Raw genomic sequence first — 17,681 nt, 5'->3', positions numbered from 1 at the left:
GCAGAGGAGCTCTAGCCCTCTGACCATACTCCTGGACACCTTCCAGCACCTCCAGATCCCTCCTGTACTAGGGGCTCCAGAACTGGACGCAGTACTCCAGGTGGGGTCTCACCAGAGTGGAGTAGAGGGGGAGAATCACCTCCCTTGACCTGCTGGCTATGCTTCTCTTGCTGCAGCCCAGGATGTGACTGGCTTTCTGGGCTGCAAGTGCTCACTGCTGGCTCATGTTGAGCTTCTCATCCACCAGTGCCCCCCAGGTCCTTTTCTTCAGGACTGCAGTGTTGGGGTATAGCTGTACTTGAAATTGGAGGGGAAGTGGGAGGAGAAGCCACATTACAAAGCAGCAGCACTGGTAACACAATATACTCAACATTTTATTATAAAACACTCTAAAGCGCCACTTTATAGGTCACAGTTACAACAAAGGAAATGCCTGGAGCTGGGGAAACAATGGGGACACAGAGACATTGTTTAACATTTCTTGTCTGGGGACTTGCGTGTGTTTAGCATCCCCTGAGGGAGATGATTTCCCAGCAGGACCACTGAAGGCTGTTGGGCTGTGGTGAGGAAAACAGAGCTGCTCTCATCCATTGCTGTCTCAGTACCACTGTGAAATGTCTGGACAACTTCTGGAGGACAACAGCAAGGTGTAGGGTAAGGGCATGGTAATATTTAGGGGGTAGAGAGGGGCTGCTGCCAGCTCAGGATGGGTCAAACCCAAAGATTCATGGTGTCCATGGCCTCCCTGTGCTGTGGGGAGAAAGCCTGGGCTCCTGAGCCAGAAGTTTCAGTGGTTTATTTGCATGAGGTTTTCCCCTGTGCAAAACTTTGCACAGGAACAGGCCAAACAGCTGGGGCTGTTGTACTCATCCTGAGGCCTGAGTTTAGCAATTCCTCTACCTGCACTGCTGCAGAGAATTTCAAAGTAAAAACAAAACCAAAGGGAGTGCTTGCAGGAGCCCCTGACCAAGAGCTTTGTTGTATTTCAGCTCTGTGGTGGTGGCAGGCAAGCATGGAGCTCCTCATGCACATCCTTACTCACTCCAGTGCCACCATCAGCTCTGCAAACCCCTGTCCTGGGGTTGTTGGGTCTTTGTGCAGAGAAGGTGTTCTCAGGCCTGTAAAAGGTTTTCAGGGGTTGGGAAGGTACATTTTGCTTGTCTGCCTTTATCCTGGCTCTGGCTGCTGCTCTGCGTGTAGCCACAGGACCTAAGGAACAACCCAGCCAAGATGCCAATGCTGCTTTAGCTTTGTAGGGTTGGAAAAGAGCCTGGCACAGGCAACCCCCAGGTACTGAGCCTGGGCACCAGTGATGAAAGGACCATCAGAGAAAGGCAGCAGAGGTGTCTCCAGGCCATCAGATGTGACATCAGAGGAGCATGTGCCTGGATTTCTGACACCCTCATCCCCCTTCAAATTTCAAATGTCTCTAAGGTTAGCAGTTCCAAATGTCTTAACATCTTTCATTAGAAAGCTTGGCTAGGGCAGAGAGGGGTGGGCTATGGAGGCCACACTGCCAGGGCCCATAGGCTATGCTAAGTTCAACAATTTGGAAATAAGGGTGACAGCACCAAGACAGGCAGCAGCCATCGAGGAGGGGAGCAAGTCAGGCTGCTCAGCCCTGCCCACATAGAAGGAGCCCTTTTGCATGGGAATGTCTTCAGCAGATTGTACAGCTGCAGCTCTGTGAGGACCAGAGAGCATCAGCAAAGTGGTGCTCACAGCTGGGGCAGAAGCACAGCAACAGCTGTACCTCTGCTACCCTGAAGGAAACATTGGGATCCAGCTTCCCCATCCAACAGCTGAGCAGGCCTGAGCTTTTGGTAAATAATTACTAATGAACCTGCAAATATGAAGGAGTGATCTCCACCTCCACCCCCCTCACCCCCCTCTCTTTTCCACAGACCACTATCTTCGAGAAAATTAACTGAATCTGCTTGGCAGATCTTCTTTGCCCAGAGCTCCTGGTGCCTCCAGTCTCTAACTCAGCTTAAAGCACAAGGTGAGCAGGGATCTTCCTTGATAGTCTGGCAGGTCTCCAGCAGACTGGTAGAGCGAGCCCAGGCTGGGATGTATCAGGACAGCCATTAAGTATCCCCTGGCCAGGCTGCTGTGTGCTTCTTGTTCATGTCTCAAGTCCAGCATCGCTCAGGCATAGGTAGTGGGTGAAATGCAGCTGAGTGATGACTGACAGCAAGACAGATGAGAGACTTTAGTTGACTGCAATTTGCCATGACAGCTTGAAAAACCACCAGGATCCAAAGAATAGCAGAGGCCCCTTTCTGAACCCACTACTGTCACTAATACAGAAACCTTAATAATCCATTGATAAACCTTCAAGGTAGAAATACACAGAACACCCCTATGTACAGCAACATTCTTGTTTACATCAACTGGGTTAGGAATTTGATGCAAGGATTGCCACTGGTTGTTATTGGTTTAGCTACATGATTGGGACTTGTCTGGAAAGAGCAAGATCGTTTGGGTAACTCAGGTTGGCAGCTCTTGACTCTGTTGCTGTGTCTGAGCTATTGGCTTGATGTGGAGGAGGCACTTGGTGCGTGGTTGTGTTCCACACCCAACCTCCACCTACAGATGATTAAATCCCCTTGGGCCATGCATGGCTAGTTCCAGTCTTTAGTCCATCTGTGAAAAGCGTGGTTCTAACTGGCTCCCTTCTTCTCCCATTCCTGCCAAGGGAAGAAAGAGGCAAATTGGTCAAAAAAGGCAAATCTGGTAAGCCACAGTAGCCATAATGTGTGCAGGATCAACCTGATCATCTGGACTGGCTTTTTGCCACAGGGTGGCTGAGGGCTGTCTCTCCCTTAAAAGCACCACATATGTATTCATTTCACTCACTGAAATGAACACTGGAACAGGTTGCCCAGGGAGGTGGTGGAAGCCCCATCCCTGGAGGTTTTCAAGACCAAGCTGGACAGGGGTCTGAGTAATCTGATCTAGTGTGAGGTGTCCCTGACAGGGGTCTGAGTAATCTGATCTAGTGTGAGGTGTCCCTGCCCATGGCAGGGGGGTTGGAACTAGTTGATCCTTGAGGACCCTTCCAGCCCTAACAATTCTATGATTCCATGAATCACAGCCAGGCAAACCCAGGTGAAAAGCTGAAGCAAACCAGGCTGGTCGTCTCCAAGTGGTGCTCTTGGTCAGGGATGCTCTTCAGACACAAGACCCTCCCACAACCCCACTGCATCGCAGCTATTCTGCTCCAGACTGTCTCAGAGGGGTTTTCATCCTGTTCCCTTGGTGTGGTTACCTTGGCTTTCTGTAGGACTGTTCCCTTCCCTGTCACCATGACGGACAAAGGACGATTTTTTAAAGCCGTAGCTGAATTGACAGGAGAGTTCTCTGTGCTGTTGGCTGGACTGGCACTTTTGGACTGGATCTACAATAAAATAATAGACATGTGATGACTTGACTCCCAGGAGAGGCCTTGCCCCACCAGCTCCTAGTCACAGTCCCATCCTGTTTGCACTGAGGCATATTTTTTTCACTGAGGTGACAGAGGATGTGCCTGGTGTGTTTAGGTGTTGAGGACGCAAGCAGAGGGGTTCAGAGCAGGGATCAGGTGGTGGCCATCACTGTTTCGTGGCAGCAGAGTTCCTACAAAGGAACTTAGATGCCTGAAACTCCAAAGTAAACACCTCTTGGCTTGGCTGAGCACAAAAGGATGGGGGTCCAGGCCTGTATGGCCCCTAGAGAGTGTTGCTCAAGGTCCCACAGGGAAATACACACACTGAGCTCCACCAGCCCCCTTTCACCTCCCCATCACTGCTGTTACCTCATTATATTCTTATCTATATTATATAAAACAATTAGCATAATATCAGATAAGATATAATAGATACCATTTATAAGATTACATATAGTATCATATTGTTGCTAATTATTGTAGTATTAAGCAGGCTGAGACAATGTGACTGCCCAGCTGCTGGAAAGCCACTGTGAATTCCAAGGGCGCCCCTCCCATACCCGAGGGGCTGCATTCTCCAGGTGTGTGGTGTCCACTGCAGTGCCCAGTGTCACAGGGCCAGACTCTGCCTTCTTCAGGTTTTCTTTCACCTCCACCAGGCTGAGCTCCAGGTCCACCCTCCTGCTCTCCTTCCTTTTGCATTCTTCTTCTATCTCCTTCAGCCTCTGCTCCAGGTTCTTGTCTGTAAAGAGAAGGGTAACTTGGTAACTTTGGGGGGCATGTGGAGGAGAGCAGGGACCAGGGCTTATCCTGTGTATGTTCATAGAGTCATAGAATGGTCTGGGTTGGAAGGGACCTCCAAGGGTCATCTAGTCCAACCCCCTCTGCAGTCAGCAGGGGCATCCTCAACTAGATCAGGTTGCCCAGAGCCCTGCTGAGCCTCACCTTGAATATCTCCAGGGATGGGGCCTCAGCCACCGCCCTGGGCAACCTCTTCCAGTGTTCCACCACCCTCATGGTAAAGAACTTGTTCCTATCATCCAATCTACATCTCCTCTTCTCTAGTTTGAAGCCATTGCCCCTCATCCTGTCACTGCAGGCCTTTGTAAACAGTCTCTTTCCATCCTTCCTATAGGCCTCCTTCAGGTACTGGAAGGTTGCTATTAGGTCTCTCCAGAGCCTCCTCTTCTCCAGGCTGAACAACCCCAGCTCCCTCAGCCTGTCCTCATAGCAGAGGTGCCCCAACCCCCTGATCATTTTTGTGGCCCTCCTCTGGACCTGCTCCATCAGGTCCATGTCCTTCCTATATTTGCCTCAAGAGGGACTGTAGCAGAGCAACCTCTTGCTCTAGTGCAGTCTGGGCTACATCGTTCAGCACAAATCACCCAGTCTCCCCTGCTTGCCCCTTCTGGTCCCAGGCAGGCCAGGCTCATAGCCCAACTGCTTCCCCAATGGCCCACCTTGACTCATTTCCACACACCACCCCTTGCCCTGGCCTACCTGTGCTGCCCCCGAGCATTTCCTTCAGCTCCCGCCTCTCCTTGCGCAGCTGGGTGAGCTGAGCCCGGATCTCATCCTTCTCCTTCTCCAGCCGCTCCTTCTCCTCCGTAAACCGCTTCACCTCTGCCTCTGTCCTGTTCTTGCCAAGCTTGATTTCCACTGCTGCTGCTGGAAGCAACCCACCAAAACCAGTTCAGCCAGGGGAAAATGCAGGAGGGGAAGGCTTTTCAGGTGCTTGGGATCAAAACAAATGAAGCTCTGGAGAGTCACCAGCTTGGATACTCCTCAGCTGCTTGGGCACTGTAAAGCTATTGTTATAGCAGAGGCAAGGTGAACCACAGGACAAACCTCACACCTAGAGCACCACCACCTCCCTCTGAGCCCCAGTGGCACAGTAACACAGTATATTAAGAGGTTGGAAGGGACCTCAAGAGGTCCTGCAGGATCACTTAGGGTAGTCCACACAGGAATGCATCCAGGTGAGTTTTGAAAGTCTCCAGAGAAGGAGACTCCACAACCTCTCTGGGCAGCCTGCTCCAGTATTCCATAACCCTCACTATAAAGAAGTTTCTCCTCACGTTGAGGTGAAATCTTCTAAGTTCAAGCTTGTACCTGTTGCTTCTTGTCTTATTAATGTGCACCACCAAAAAGAGATTGGTCCCCTCCACTTGACACCCACCCCTCAGATGTTTATACACATTGATGAAATCCCCTTCTCAAGAGTAAACAGCCCCAGGGCTCTCAGTCTCTCTTCATTGGGGAGATGCTCAAATCCCCTAATCATCCTCCTGGCTCTCCATTGGATTCTCTCCAGCAGTTCTCTGTCTCTCTTGAACTGGGTAGCCCAGAACTGGATACAGTATTCCAGGTGTGGTCTCACCAGGGCAGAGTAGAGGGGCAGTAGTGTCAGCATGGGCCCACTAGCTATCTGTCTGCACAGCCCACTCACCTGGCAGTGGCATCTTGGGCCGGTGTGCAGGCACCAGCTGGGGACTGCCTGCTGTGACTTTGCCTGCTGGCGGCTCGGGGGCTGGCTGGGGGAAGGCAATGTTCTGCTGCTGTGTCTGGATTTTGACCATGGGCATCCGTGGCACCACCTCCTCGGGCTCTGGCTTCTCTGGGTGTTTCTGGGGAGGGAAATGAAGTGGGCCGTTGTGGTGTAGGGAACTGGCTCACTGATTCAGCCCAGCCCTACGCCACAGTAGGAGACAGTACCTGCTCGGAGGTCTCCATCGCCTTAGTGCAGGGCTCGGCTTCCTTAGGCACGAGGACTGTCTCGGCTGTGCTCTCGGCTGGAGCCTTGTTGGCAGCCCTTTCCAGGGATGGTGAGCTGAGGGGTGAAGGCTGGCACGACTTCTTGCTAGCACAGTGGAGGAAGGACTTCACTGGGGTCAGATCCAGGTACACTCTATCTTGGTCACCTTCAGATTTGTTCTCGCTCTTGGGTACTTCTTCCTGCCAAAGGAGAATGTTCTCCTGCAAAGGGACTGCCTGATGCAGCTACAGGTACAGGAAAAATCTCACTGCAGAGCAGCAGCATCTCAGGCAATCCAGAGTACTTTCCACAAACCTTAGAGGACCACAAATCCCATTCTCTAATTCATCCCTCACAGGGCTTTTAGGTGTGCTGAAGGAAAGGCCCCTTCTGCTCTCCTTCAATAGGTCTTTCCAGTGATAGCAGCAGCACCAGGCAAGGGTCAAACCCTCTTGTACATCTAGTAACCCCTGCCAGATTTCTTTGCCTCTCCCAGGGTAACAATCTCTCACCCCCAGCACAGCCTATCTTTCTTGTCATTATACACAGGGCTTGCTCTCACAGGCATCAACATGATTTTTGATAGACAGGGTTCCAAACAACACACTATCTATCACCAAATAATCCATGCTGTTTGCTGATGGAAACAGTAGTAGTTTATTCCAGCTGCCTGAGGATGCCTACAACAATCAGAGAATCACCTGGGTTGGAAGGGACCTCTAAAGCTCGTCTAATCCAGCCCCCTGCAGTGAGCAGGGACATCCTCAACCAGATCAGGTTGCCCTGAGCTCCGTCAAGCCTCACCTTGAATATCTCTAGGGGTAGGACCTCAACCACCTCTCTGGGTGACCTGTTCCAGTGCTCAGCCACTCTCACTGTAAAGAACTTTTTCCTAATGTCAACTCTAAGTCTGCTCTTTGATTTCAAACCATTACCCCTTGTCCTATCACTGCAGGCATCTCTCACTTCTCTCCAGTACTCACTTCTGCTCTCTTGCCAAAGCCTGGATTTCCCCACGGGCTGGAAATCCCCTTCTCTGCTCTTGGAAAAACCTCCCCCTGGCCAGATGTTTGCCCACAGTCTCCACAGAGCTGGCTGCAGCAGGGCAGCTCCCTGCAGCAGAGGGCATCTTACCGCAGGCAGGTCTGGCAGATCCACATCATCGTACAGCTCCTCCTGCTGCATCTTGCCTTTGGGCAGGTTGTCGATGTAGGCGTTGGGCTCAGAGTACTTCCTCTGCATGAGGCTGTGGAGAGGCAGGAGATAGCCCATCAGCAGGGAGCAGTCTCACTGCAGGCTGTGCTGTGTTTTGGCCATCTGAGCACAGCAGTCCTGGGGGCTGGGCAAGGCCAGATGCAGAAGATGAGGAGGTAGAGCAGCTCCCATTGCCTGTTAAGCAGCACTCACCAGGGCGGGGCTGAGCATCTCCTCTGCTCTTTCCTATTTTGCCCAGAGCTTTGGAGACAGCATTGCAGCAGCACAACCACCCTGCCCCAGTGAGCCACACTGCTGGGTGCCCACTGCCCTGCACCTCCCAGCCAAGCCCACCACCCTGCCCGTGCAAAAGCCACCTGTGCACTGCCCCTAGCACCACGGTAAGCTGCAGCTCAGGTCAGCTGCATCACGGTGGGACAACGACAAGCGCTCTCCTGTCCTGCACTGCACGGTCAGGGAGAGTGACTGAGCTGCAGGTGTGAATGTACCACCTGTTCCCACGGCAGCCAGCCTCCTGCAAGCAGAAGAGCTCTCTCTGCAGCTTGCTTCCCCTCCAGCAGCCCTGCACCCCCTCACCCGTTCCTGCCGACATACAAGAAGGAGTTCTTTGCAGCGCTCACAATGCAGGAGACCCTGTCGGCATCCACGTAGTCGTAGGTGAACTCCTCCGGGTCTGTCTTCGAACCCGACTCTGACAAGAGGAGACCCAGCCAGTGGCCCATCTCCTCTGAGGACTTAGCCTACAAGGTGATCAGACAGAAAGTGCAGGTTGCCACAGCAGCTCCTCTTGTGTGGGGAACCATGCTGGTAGCCCTCTGGCCTTGCAAGGGGAGAGATGAACTGTTGGGTGCTTAGATTAAGCCTGAGGCTCCATTAAAAGGAATTGGGGTTTTTAGCCTGGAGAAGAGGAGGCTCAGGGGAGACCTTCTTGCTCTCTACAACTACCTGAAAGGAGGTTGTAGCCAGATGTGGGTTGGTCTCTTCTCCCAGGCAACCAGCACCAGAACAAGAGGACACAGTCTCAAGCTGTGCCGGGGGAAGTTGAGGCTCCAGGTGAGGAGAAAGTTCTTCCCAGCAAGAGTAATTTGCCATTGGAGTGTGCTGCCCAGGGAGGTGGTGGAGTCACCATCCCTGCAGGTGTTCAATAAAGGACTGGGTGTGGCACTTGGAGCCATGGTTTAGTTGTCATGAGGTGTTAGGTATTAGGTAATAGGTTGGACTTGATCTCTGAGGTCTTTTGCCAACCTGGTTGATTCTATGATTCTATGAAAGAAGTACAGCTCTGTGTATGGACTGATTCACAAATTCGAAGAGAGATGAATGCAGCTCTTCAATGAACTCTTTCCTGGCATTTCTAGCAGGTCTGCATTTTCCTTTTAGTGGTGAACAACTCATCTGCCTATGAAAGTCCAGGAAGCCTCTGGAGCTGGAGGTGCTGGTGGGCAGGCAGCTTTAGTGAGGGAAGAGTGTGGGGTTTATTTTGCACCAGCAGAGTGCAGCAATGAGATTGGCAAACACACATGCAAGGAGACCCAAGCATCCCAGGATATTTATGTCAGTGCCCAAACCCCTTCCAGGACTGCCTGCACAAGGAAAAGGAAAAGTTCTGAGCCCCTCAATTTAAGAAGGACATTGAGACTCTTGGATGCGTCCAGAGAAGGGCAACGAGGCTGGGGAGAGGCCTTGAGCACAAAGCCCTACAAGGAGAGGCTGAGGGAGCTGGGTTTGTTTAGCCTGGAGAAGAGGAGGCTCAGGGGAGACCTTATTGCTCTCTACAACTACCTGAAGGGAGGTTGTAGACAGGAGGGGGTTGGTCTCTTTTCCCAGGCAACAGGCACCAGAACAAGAGGACACAGTCTTAAGCTGTGTCAGGGGAAGTTGCTCAAGATGAGGAGAAAGTTCTTCACAGAGAGAGTTCTTGGCCATTGGAATGTGCTGCCCAGGGAGGTGGTGGAGTCACCATCCCTGGAGGTGTTCAAGAGGAGATTGGACATGGCACTTGGTGCCATGGTTTAGTTAGTCATGAGGTGTTGGGTGCCAGGTTGGACTTGAAGATCTCTGAGGTCTTTTCAAACCTTATTGATTCTACAATTCTATGGAAGGGAAGAGTCTGAAGTGGGAGCAGAGAGCATCAAAGAGAGCCCCTTGCTTTACCACAGTCAGTATCAAAGTCCCAGCTGCAGTGAGCAGCCTGACATTGTGCAAAATGAAGAGTGAAATGTCATGCCTTGAAGTCAGCTCTAGCAAATAGCCACATGCACTTCCCAGTAGTAGGGAATGGAGGTTCCACCTGAAGCAAGAGGTGGGTGGATGCAGCCATCTTTTGCTTTGATTTGAAGAGTTAAAGCAGTAAGCACAAAGCAAAATTCAGGGCAAGCAAATCCCAAACTGGAAAGTATATTTTAAGCTTCCAGTCTGTTTTATTTAGCAGAGATTTCAGTCCCTGGGAAGCCTGCCAGCCAGTCTGTACATTCAGTCTGACATCCCAACAAAACACAGATTCTTCCATTCACAAAAAGTCCATTTTCCCAGCACCTCTTCTTCACAGCTGTAATTAGGCAAAATTCATAGACACAGGCATGCCCTGAATCAGAAGCTAAACAAAAACACCTTCAAGCTTCATGGCAGGCCCTTGAAGTCAGTTGTTCAGCTATAAATATTCCACCCACTGGAAAAATACAGGAAATTGCTCACATTGTCCACCTCCTACTGTAATCACGCTGTCGTCAGAGAGAACTAAGATTAGAGATAAACAGCCCTGGATGCAGGCAAAGGAAAGTGGCAGATGGAGATGAATTCACTTGCACTTTCCAGGGGCAGATCTGTGAGTGGTTTACTTGGGATGCATGACCTGTGGCACTCTGTTTTCAGAAGATGTTTCCTGTGCCTCCTAACCACAGATTTAAATCCTTAAAGCACCATTCCTCCCATCTCTACAGTGCACCCCATATGACTTAATCATCCAAGGTTATCTTACAGCCAGGGGAGAGAGATGGGCACCTCCAGAGAACTCTTCATCCCATCCTAAGATGAGTGCCTGAGATGAAAGCTGAAATGTCCTCTGGAGGCACCAGCATCAGACACAGCCTGGATTACCAGCTAGGTGGGAAAACTCTAGGTGACCACAGGCAGATGAAAGGCCCAGACTTCAGGTTCTCTTTAGCTGGACTGGAGAACCTCCCTGCATTGAGGCCTATTTAGACTCCCAAGATGAGAACTTGAATCATAGAATCATAGAATTGTTAGGCTTGGAAAGGACCTTGAGGATCATCCAGTTCCAACCCCCCTGCCACGGGCAGGGACACCTCACACTACAGCAGGTTGCTCACAGCCACATCCAGCCTGGCTGCAAAAACCTTCAGGGATGAGGCTTCCACCACCTCCCTGGGCAACCTGTGCCAGTGTCTCACCACCCTCATGGGGAAGAACTTCTTCCTGACATCCAATCTGAATCTACCCATTTCTAGTTATGTTCCCCCTAGTCCTGTCACTACCTGACACCCTAAAAAGTCCCTCCCCAGCTTTCTTCTAGGCCTCTTTACGGTACTGGAAGGCAACAATTAGATCTCCTTGGAGCCTTCTCTTCTCTAGGCTGAACAGTCCAAACTCCCTCAGTCTGTCCTCACAGGAGAGGAGCTCCCGCCTGCTAACCATCCTTGTGGCCCTTCCAGCACGTCCAGATCCTTCCTTTTAATAGGGGCTGTGGAACTGGACACAGTAGTGGACAAAGCAGAGGTTTGTTGGAGGTGCAGCCCTTACCTCCAGAAGGACTCTTTCTTCACCGTTGTGCAGGATGCGGAAGGAATAGAGATGATCAGGGCTGGGCTCTGGGACAACCTCACAGCCTGCCAAACTCAGGGGCTGCTGAGCCAGCTTGCTCCGGTTCTTATCCTGGTAGAAGTGGAGGTGACCATCTTTGATCTGGCACCAACGAGACCGCCACTGGCTGTTCACTAGCACATTCAGGTAGCCTGCAAGCAAACACAAGGTCTCAGGCACGCATTTCCACCGTGTGAGGAAGGGGGATCCAAACCCAATGTGAGTTCTGAGATCACCACACAACACAAAGACACAGATAAGGGCAAAGAGGAAAAGCACAAACTGTCCTACCCATAACAAAAAGGGTGAAAAAGGTAGGAATCTGTTCAAAACAAGACCCTTGAAATTCAGGTTAGGTTTGGAACAGCAAGTTGGCTGCAGATGGTTGGATAAAACTGGTCCCAGATGGTGAATACCAGTGACCCACACAACTCTCTCCCTGCTGATTCCAGCAGCCTGGGCTGATGCCCAAGAGTAGCAGCACAGAGGCCCTCTATGTGCATGTCTAGTATCACCTGCACTTCCTCTTGGGCTACCTTGCAAGCTATTGCCCACCCTTGTGAGCTTAATGTGTAAGAGACACCACAATCCACATGGATTTACTGGCACAGACTGAGCAACCTCCCTAGGAAGGACAGCCTGGCACACACACATCTGAGGAGGATGATGTCTGGTGCTCATCCTACCTTGCACACCAAGACCCAGCCCTGAGACCAAGTCCCTGCAGAGGGGCTCACGCTGCCACTTACTTGAAGTCTCCAGAGATCTCTCTGGGCTATCCAAGGAGCTGGATTTTTTCCTCCCAAGGTTCATCAGGTTGCTCAGTTTCAGGCCAGTTGTGCATTTCTTCTTAACTGTGAGAAAAGAAAAATGCATGACTTTCCCAACTCACAGCCATACACACAGCCTGCTGTCCCAGCTGGGTGTCCTGCCCCAAAGCTGCCTGCACTGCTGCCCTGCACCCAACAGCAGCACACACATCCTTGGCAGACAGCAAAGCTGCAGCTCAGGGACAGGGTGTGACTCTCCAAAGCCCAGGGAGATGACGAGCAAGATGCCACCAGCAATCCTACTTAAGTGATTTGCCAGACTATCTATATTGCTTTAACCTTGGGCTAGCTCTGACCAAACACCAGCTGCTGCAGGAGCTGTGGGAAGTTTGTTTGCACAGATCTTGTTGTGCAGGTGCCAACCTCCCTTCACTTTGTTACTCTACAAAGAACTGCATTAAAAAAACTCCAAAACATTACCATGAATATTTACTGTATCAAAACCTTTGTCCTTCCTAAAAGAAGGACTTCAGGTGGGGAGGGGGAAAGCTTATGCCTGAAGAGCCTCTTCAGCATTTTCCTACTGAGCACATCAGTCAGTGTGAACATGGCTGTGTAATCATCACATAATCCTGGTGAGAAACCAAGTTGGATGTCTTTAGTTCAGATTTTCCTTCACACTCTAAGCACAAAATCATAGTATCATAGTATCATTCAGGGTTGGAAGGGACCACAAGGATCATCTCATTCCAACCCCCCTGCCATGGGCAGGGACACCACACACTACATCAGGCTGGCCAGAGCCTCAGCCAGCCTGGTCTTAAACACCCCCAGGGACGGGGCCTCAACCACCTCCCTGGACAACCCATTCCAGGGCTTCACCACTCTCATGGGGAAGAACTTCCTCCTCACATCCAGCCTGAATCTCCCCACCTCCAGCTTCATTCCATTCCCCCTAGTCCTATCACTACCTGAGATCCTGAGAAGTCCCTCCCCAGCCTTCCTGTAGGCCCCCTTTCAGATACTGGAAGGCCACAATGAGGTCACCTCAGAGCCTTCTCCTCTGCAGACTGAACAACCCCAACTCCTTCAGTCTGTCCTCATAGGAGAGGTGCTCCAGCCCTCTGATCATCCTTGTGGCCCTTCTCTGGGCCACAAGGATGATGAAGTCCTGGCCTAAAGGGACTCAGCAGCCCACTCCAGTGAGTCCCCAGCATGGAGTTCTTTTTTTTACCTCTCCAATGGGTGCCACTATCCTTCTAACAGAGCATCTCCTCTTTTAATGTCCTTACTTGCCCCAAGTTATAGCTGAGGAATGCAGCTTACAGCTCAGAGTGTGATGCCCTAGTGTGAAGGTGTAACTGTCCCCCTGGAGACAGCTCAGCATTTCACACAGGTATTCCAAGTTCCTCTGCAGAAATCTGAGGAAAGTCACTTAGGTTGCATTTAAGCCATCTCAAACTGTCCCTAAGTGGCTTGCCCAGAGTTGTGCAGAATCTTTGTGGTAGGGCAGGTATCACACCCAGGTTTCTCAAGCCCTATCCCAACTCTGTAACTAAGCAATCCTAACACCCACCTGTCAATTATGGGGGGAAAAGCACTGAAATAAAATTCACAGGCAGGGAATCCACCTGCAGCTTTCACCTTGCAGCAGGGCAGTGTGAGGTGGCAGTGGCAGGAGAAGCTTACAGCAACAACCCTTGCCACATACAGGCTCAATGTCCTGGTTTCCCCATGATCCCCAGGGTGAGGGTTTACCATCTTTTGTCTCAGCTGTCTCTGGGTGGCCATCTGTGCTGCTCCCACTCTCGGAGGCTGCAGAGTACCTCTCAGATACATCCACCTGTCAACAAGCACCAGACAGAAGCTCCACAGATGCACATGAGCCATTCTTCCAGCTAGCACCTGCCCTAAGTGTCTTTTTCCCCCCACCCAAATTATGAGGTCCCACCCTCTCTGTAGCAGATTCTTTCACACAGACATCCCCTGCCCACCCACTCAGACTGTGTTCTTCCCATTGTTTCTGAGCTCAGCATGGGCAGATCCAGCACATGAGCCACCCCAGCTGGGCTCACCTAAAAGGAGAAGCTGTGACACTATTGGTGCCACCCTGTGGTGCTGCAGCCTGGCTGGTGGTGGCATTTGCCAGTCCCTGTAGGAGGGTGTGGGCAGAGGAACCACCTAGGTGCCCAAACAGGTCCAGTTTGGGTGTCCATCAGAGGCTTATGAAGATTTATTTCTCCTACTACTGTTCTGGAAAAGGCTGCCCTCAGGGGAGTGCCACTGAAACCTGAACTAGAAACTTGTCCAAGTCCTGGCATCCAATGTTCTGTATCCCTTCCAAAGTTCTCAGTGAGCACAACTGTCCCACTGGATGAGATAATAGCTGCTGCCCTGTATGGATGGGAGCCCAATGCTGAGTCAGTCTTGGGGGGGAGATATGGCAACAAAATTAAGACTGCAAAGGAAAATGAAGGTTGTCCCAGTCACACTCCCGTCCAGCTGCTTACGCTCACAATGGTCTCTGCTCAGATAAAATGACTACATCTACCACTGTTGTTTAAGAAAGGAACAGAGTGGAGAAGCCCAAGTGCTCATTCTCTCTGTAGTCAGGGTGTACCTTTGGGTAACTGAGCCGCTGTGAATCTGGGATGTACTGGTTGCCTTCGCTGCCTCCTTCACACAGCAGCCCGCTGGTCTCCTGGATTACCTGAGCAGAAGGGAAGCCATAGCCTGTGAGACAGCTGCAGTAACAGGATCAATATTTATTCCTGACCCAGGACAGGCAGAACCACAGCAGACTGGGTTTACACAACAGACCCACAGTTTACACTCTCTCTGACCCCAGGGACTTCCTTGGTGCGGCAGCAGGCAGCCAGCAGAAATTGATGGGCCTCAGTGAGCCTGGGAGAAGCTACCAGCAAGGGCAGCCCTGGCACCTCACAGCTCTGCTGCTGCCCCAGGCTCCATGAAGGCTCCTTCTTCTGCTGTCATCTCAGCAGAAGGGCCACATCTCCCCCTGTCCTCAGCCAATTCACACTGGGCACCCAGCCCAGATATCCCTCCTGCTGCAGCAGCTGGGCTGGGAGATCTTTACGCAACCACCCATGGACAGAAGGTGGCAGGGAGCTGCAAGGAACTGTAGGGAGAGGCTATCCCAGGACATGAAAATGAAGTGGTGTATTTGTATATGGGCTCGTGGTGAGGAAAGGAGCCAGAGCACAGGACTGAGATAAGATACCATCTCTCAACAAAGCCAGGGAGAAGCATAGGAGCACCACTAGGGCACGCCCTGAAGGCACCACTGACCCTGAGCCACTGCTCTGCCTGGTCTTTACTCTGCAGCCCCAGCACGATGACATCAGCGTTCATGGGGATGATTTTCAGCTTGTGCTCCTTCTTCTTCACTTGCTTTTCCTTGTGAATGACAGTGCAGCCCAGCAAATTCACATCAAGCTGAGGGCTGTGGTCTTTGGAGCTCTTGTAGCACTGGGAAAGGAAAGGTGAGGGCAGGTAAGAGGTTGAGAAGCTTTCTCTTTCACACACCAGCATGACCTCAACCCTAGAAGTGGTTCAGTGCAACAACATGTATTAAGTGCACTGAACACAGGAAGGTCCCATAGGTCCTACAAGGCTTCAGTGTCTACACAGACTATGCACAGGACATCTGCAGGTGTAGAGATACACCTGTATATAGTCTGAAATACTTCTCACAGGTACCACTAGAGGGTCAAGTATGTGGCTAGCCAGTGGGACAAGCACCCTTCCTGCTTAACCACCTCAAAAAGTTTTCCCCCAAAACATCCCTAGGCATTTTGGGAGTTTGAGACTTTGGCCCTTGTGCCCCCTTGAGCAGCCCCATGCCCTTTTCCCTGCTGAAAATGGTATGAGATGCCCAGTTCTGCTGTACATGGTTTCTGGAGCACTGCTAGTAGCACTTTGGTCTCTGCCAGCTAATTAATGTGGTCTGAGGCGCCACTTCCCTTCCCCGTTCACCAAAACAGGTTGTTTCATGCAGAGAGTGGAGGATCTACCCACCAGCAACCTGGTGTCCTTGATAACACACAGCTGTTTTGCCCACTGTCCCAGCCACTTCTTTCTCCACAGGAAGGCACAGATTCGGGCATCCTTCATCAGCTCGATGGTGGCTTCCGTGGATGGCCACTGATGAGTTGCTGATTTGCCTTTGTTGCTTTCTTCCTCGTCGTAAGACTCATAGGAGCTACTAACAGCTTCACCATCTTCTATAACAAAAGCAAAGCTCCATCATTAAATACACTTTTAAAGACAACTGCGAGCCTGTTGCTTGCCTCAGCCATGCTCACACATGCAAAAGCTTCCAGCGCAGGGATATGTCTTTTGAGGCTCTCCTACAGGAGGATAATCAATAGAAAAACAACTCAACGACCCTCCTTTCTAGCCCACTATTAACCTCATTGCAATGCTTTGTGCCTAGCAGTCTCAGTTAGCAAACACTCAAAAGACACTTCTCAGTTGACTACAAATTTGAGAGCATTCCCTCAGACGTTTTCTGATGGTTGCTGCATTTTTTTCTTTCCCCCCTTCGAAGATGCTTTTTCTACTTTCCACTTCCAGCCAAACATTCACAGTTTTTAAGGCAACAGCAAGACACAGTCAGCCCTTGGCCTCTGAATGTCAAAAGTAAAGATGGTATTTGTGAGGCCATGCAGCAAGCCATCACCTATTGCATTCGAGGTGCCACTCCACTTCTCCTCTCTGGGTCCCTCTTTCTACTCAGCACCTGAGGGCCAGCACAGGGCTTTCAGGTAATGACACTGTTGCAGCAGCTAGGAAGTGGCAGCTGTAAATAGCAGTAACCACGTTTTTCATGCTCATTCTTAAGCAGATTGCTACACGTTTAGGGTGAGTTGGGATTTGCAACACTCAGCTCCAATCATTGTAGGTTATTGGGGATTTCAGCTGATAGGAGCAGCTGGTGATGGGCACCAGACTTGTCAGAAGCAATTAATGTGTTCCTACTGACTACAGGAGAGTCTGCAAGGCTCTGCTGGTGTTTATAGTACAGCTCAGGTAAGCTCACATAGCAAGATGGCAAGATTTGGGCAGCAGCTGTGCAGGGTTCTGCTTCCTTGTCCTACCCAACAGCACAGAGGAAATATCGTTCAGTACCTTTCACCAGAATTCAATCTCATTTTGATTCTCATCAAATGTTAATAGCCACATGAAAGCAGTATCAGATTGGTAGGGAAAAAAAGAAGAAAAGCAGCTAGAAAAGAGGAAAAAAAGGCATTAGGAGCTTCACTGAAGCACATTTCTTAAATCTGGTTTATTTGTTCTTAGAATAAAGGGAACTGAGATGCAGCAACAAAGCTACAGCCTTACCCCCAGTGAAATCTCCCTCTCTAACATCCCTCAAGTGATCAAAGCTGCACTAATTACATAAACTTAGTAAAAAGGCAAACACTCCCCTTCAAAGCCTCTGAATGGTGCTGACACCACATTACTGGCTCACCATCTCCATACCCTCAATGCATCCTTTCGGGGAAAAGTCTTTCTCCCCAGTGCATTATCACTATGCAGACCTTGGCCACAGGCAGCCTGGGTGGAAATTCTGATGGAGTTAAAAATGTGTTGGTTTCTCATCCCCACAAACACCAAGAAGCTGAACCTGTGCACTGATGTGGACCCTTCCTTATGCAGCAGCAGCTAGGAT

General features: G+C 50.8%; 1 protein-coding gene across 9 annotated transcripts in view; it reads right to left on the bottom strand.

Annotated features, from left to right (window-relative positions):
- Nucleotides 1–353: 353 nt before the first annotated feature.
- AFAP1L2 (actin filament associated protein 1 like 2) overlaps nt 354–17,681 on the bottom strand; it is a 90,485-nt gene continuing 73,157 nt past the window's right edge. For 2 of the 9 annotated variants that reach the window (XM_068139315.1, XM_068139321.1), the window contains 14 exons: nt 16,025–16,230; nt 15,296–15,475; nt 14,607–14,696; nt 13,745–13,829; nt 11,966–12,070; nt 11,157–11,368; nt 7,974–8,137; nt 7,317–7,428; nt 6,143–6,427; nt 5,877–6,054; nt 4,928–5,095; nt 3,988–4,169; nt 3,272–3,400; nt 354–2,690 (listed from right to left, as the gene is read on the bottom strand). In XM_068139315.1, the coding sequence (XP_067995416.1) occupies nt 2,664–2,690; nt 3,272–3,400; nt 3,988–4,169; nt 4,928–5,095; nt 5,877–6,054; nt 6,143–6,427; nt 7,317–7,428; nt 7,974–8,137; nt 11,157–11,368; nt 11,966–12,070; nt 13,745–13,829; nt 14,607–14,696; nt 15,296–15,475; nt 16,025–16,230 (2,123 nt within the window). In that variant the 3' untranslated portion in view covers nt 354–2,663. The remainder of the gene's footprint in view (nt 2,691–3,271; nt 3,401–3,987; nt 4,170–4,927; nt 5,096–5,876; nt 6,055–6,142; nt 6,428–7,316; nt 7,429–7,973; nt 8,138–11,156; nt 11,369–11,965; nt 12,071–13,744; nt 13,830–14,606; nt 14,697–15,295; nt 15,476–16,024; nt 16,231–17,681) is intronic. The other 7 variants (XM_068139318.1, XM_068139324.1, XM_068139316.1 and 4 more) reach the window with 5 other exon arrangements.

The sequence above is a fragment of the Melanerpes formicivorus genome, unplaced genomic scaffold, assembly GCF_026170545.1.
Source record: "Melanerpes formicivorus ecotype bairdi unplaced genomic scaffold, bMelFor1.0.p_v2 SCAF_6, whole genome shotgun sequence".
NCBI classification, from domain to species: Eukaryota; Metazoa; Chordata; class Aves; order Piciformes; family Picidae; genus Melanerpes; species Melanerpes formicivorus.
The sequence above is the reverse complement of the archived record's forward strand: the minus strand, read 5'-3'. Positions and strand labels throughout refer to the sequence as shown.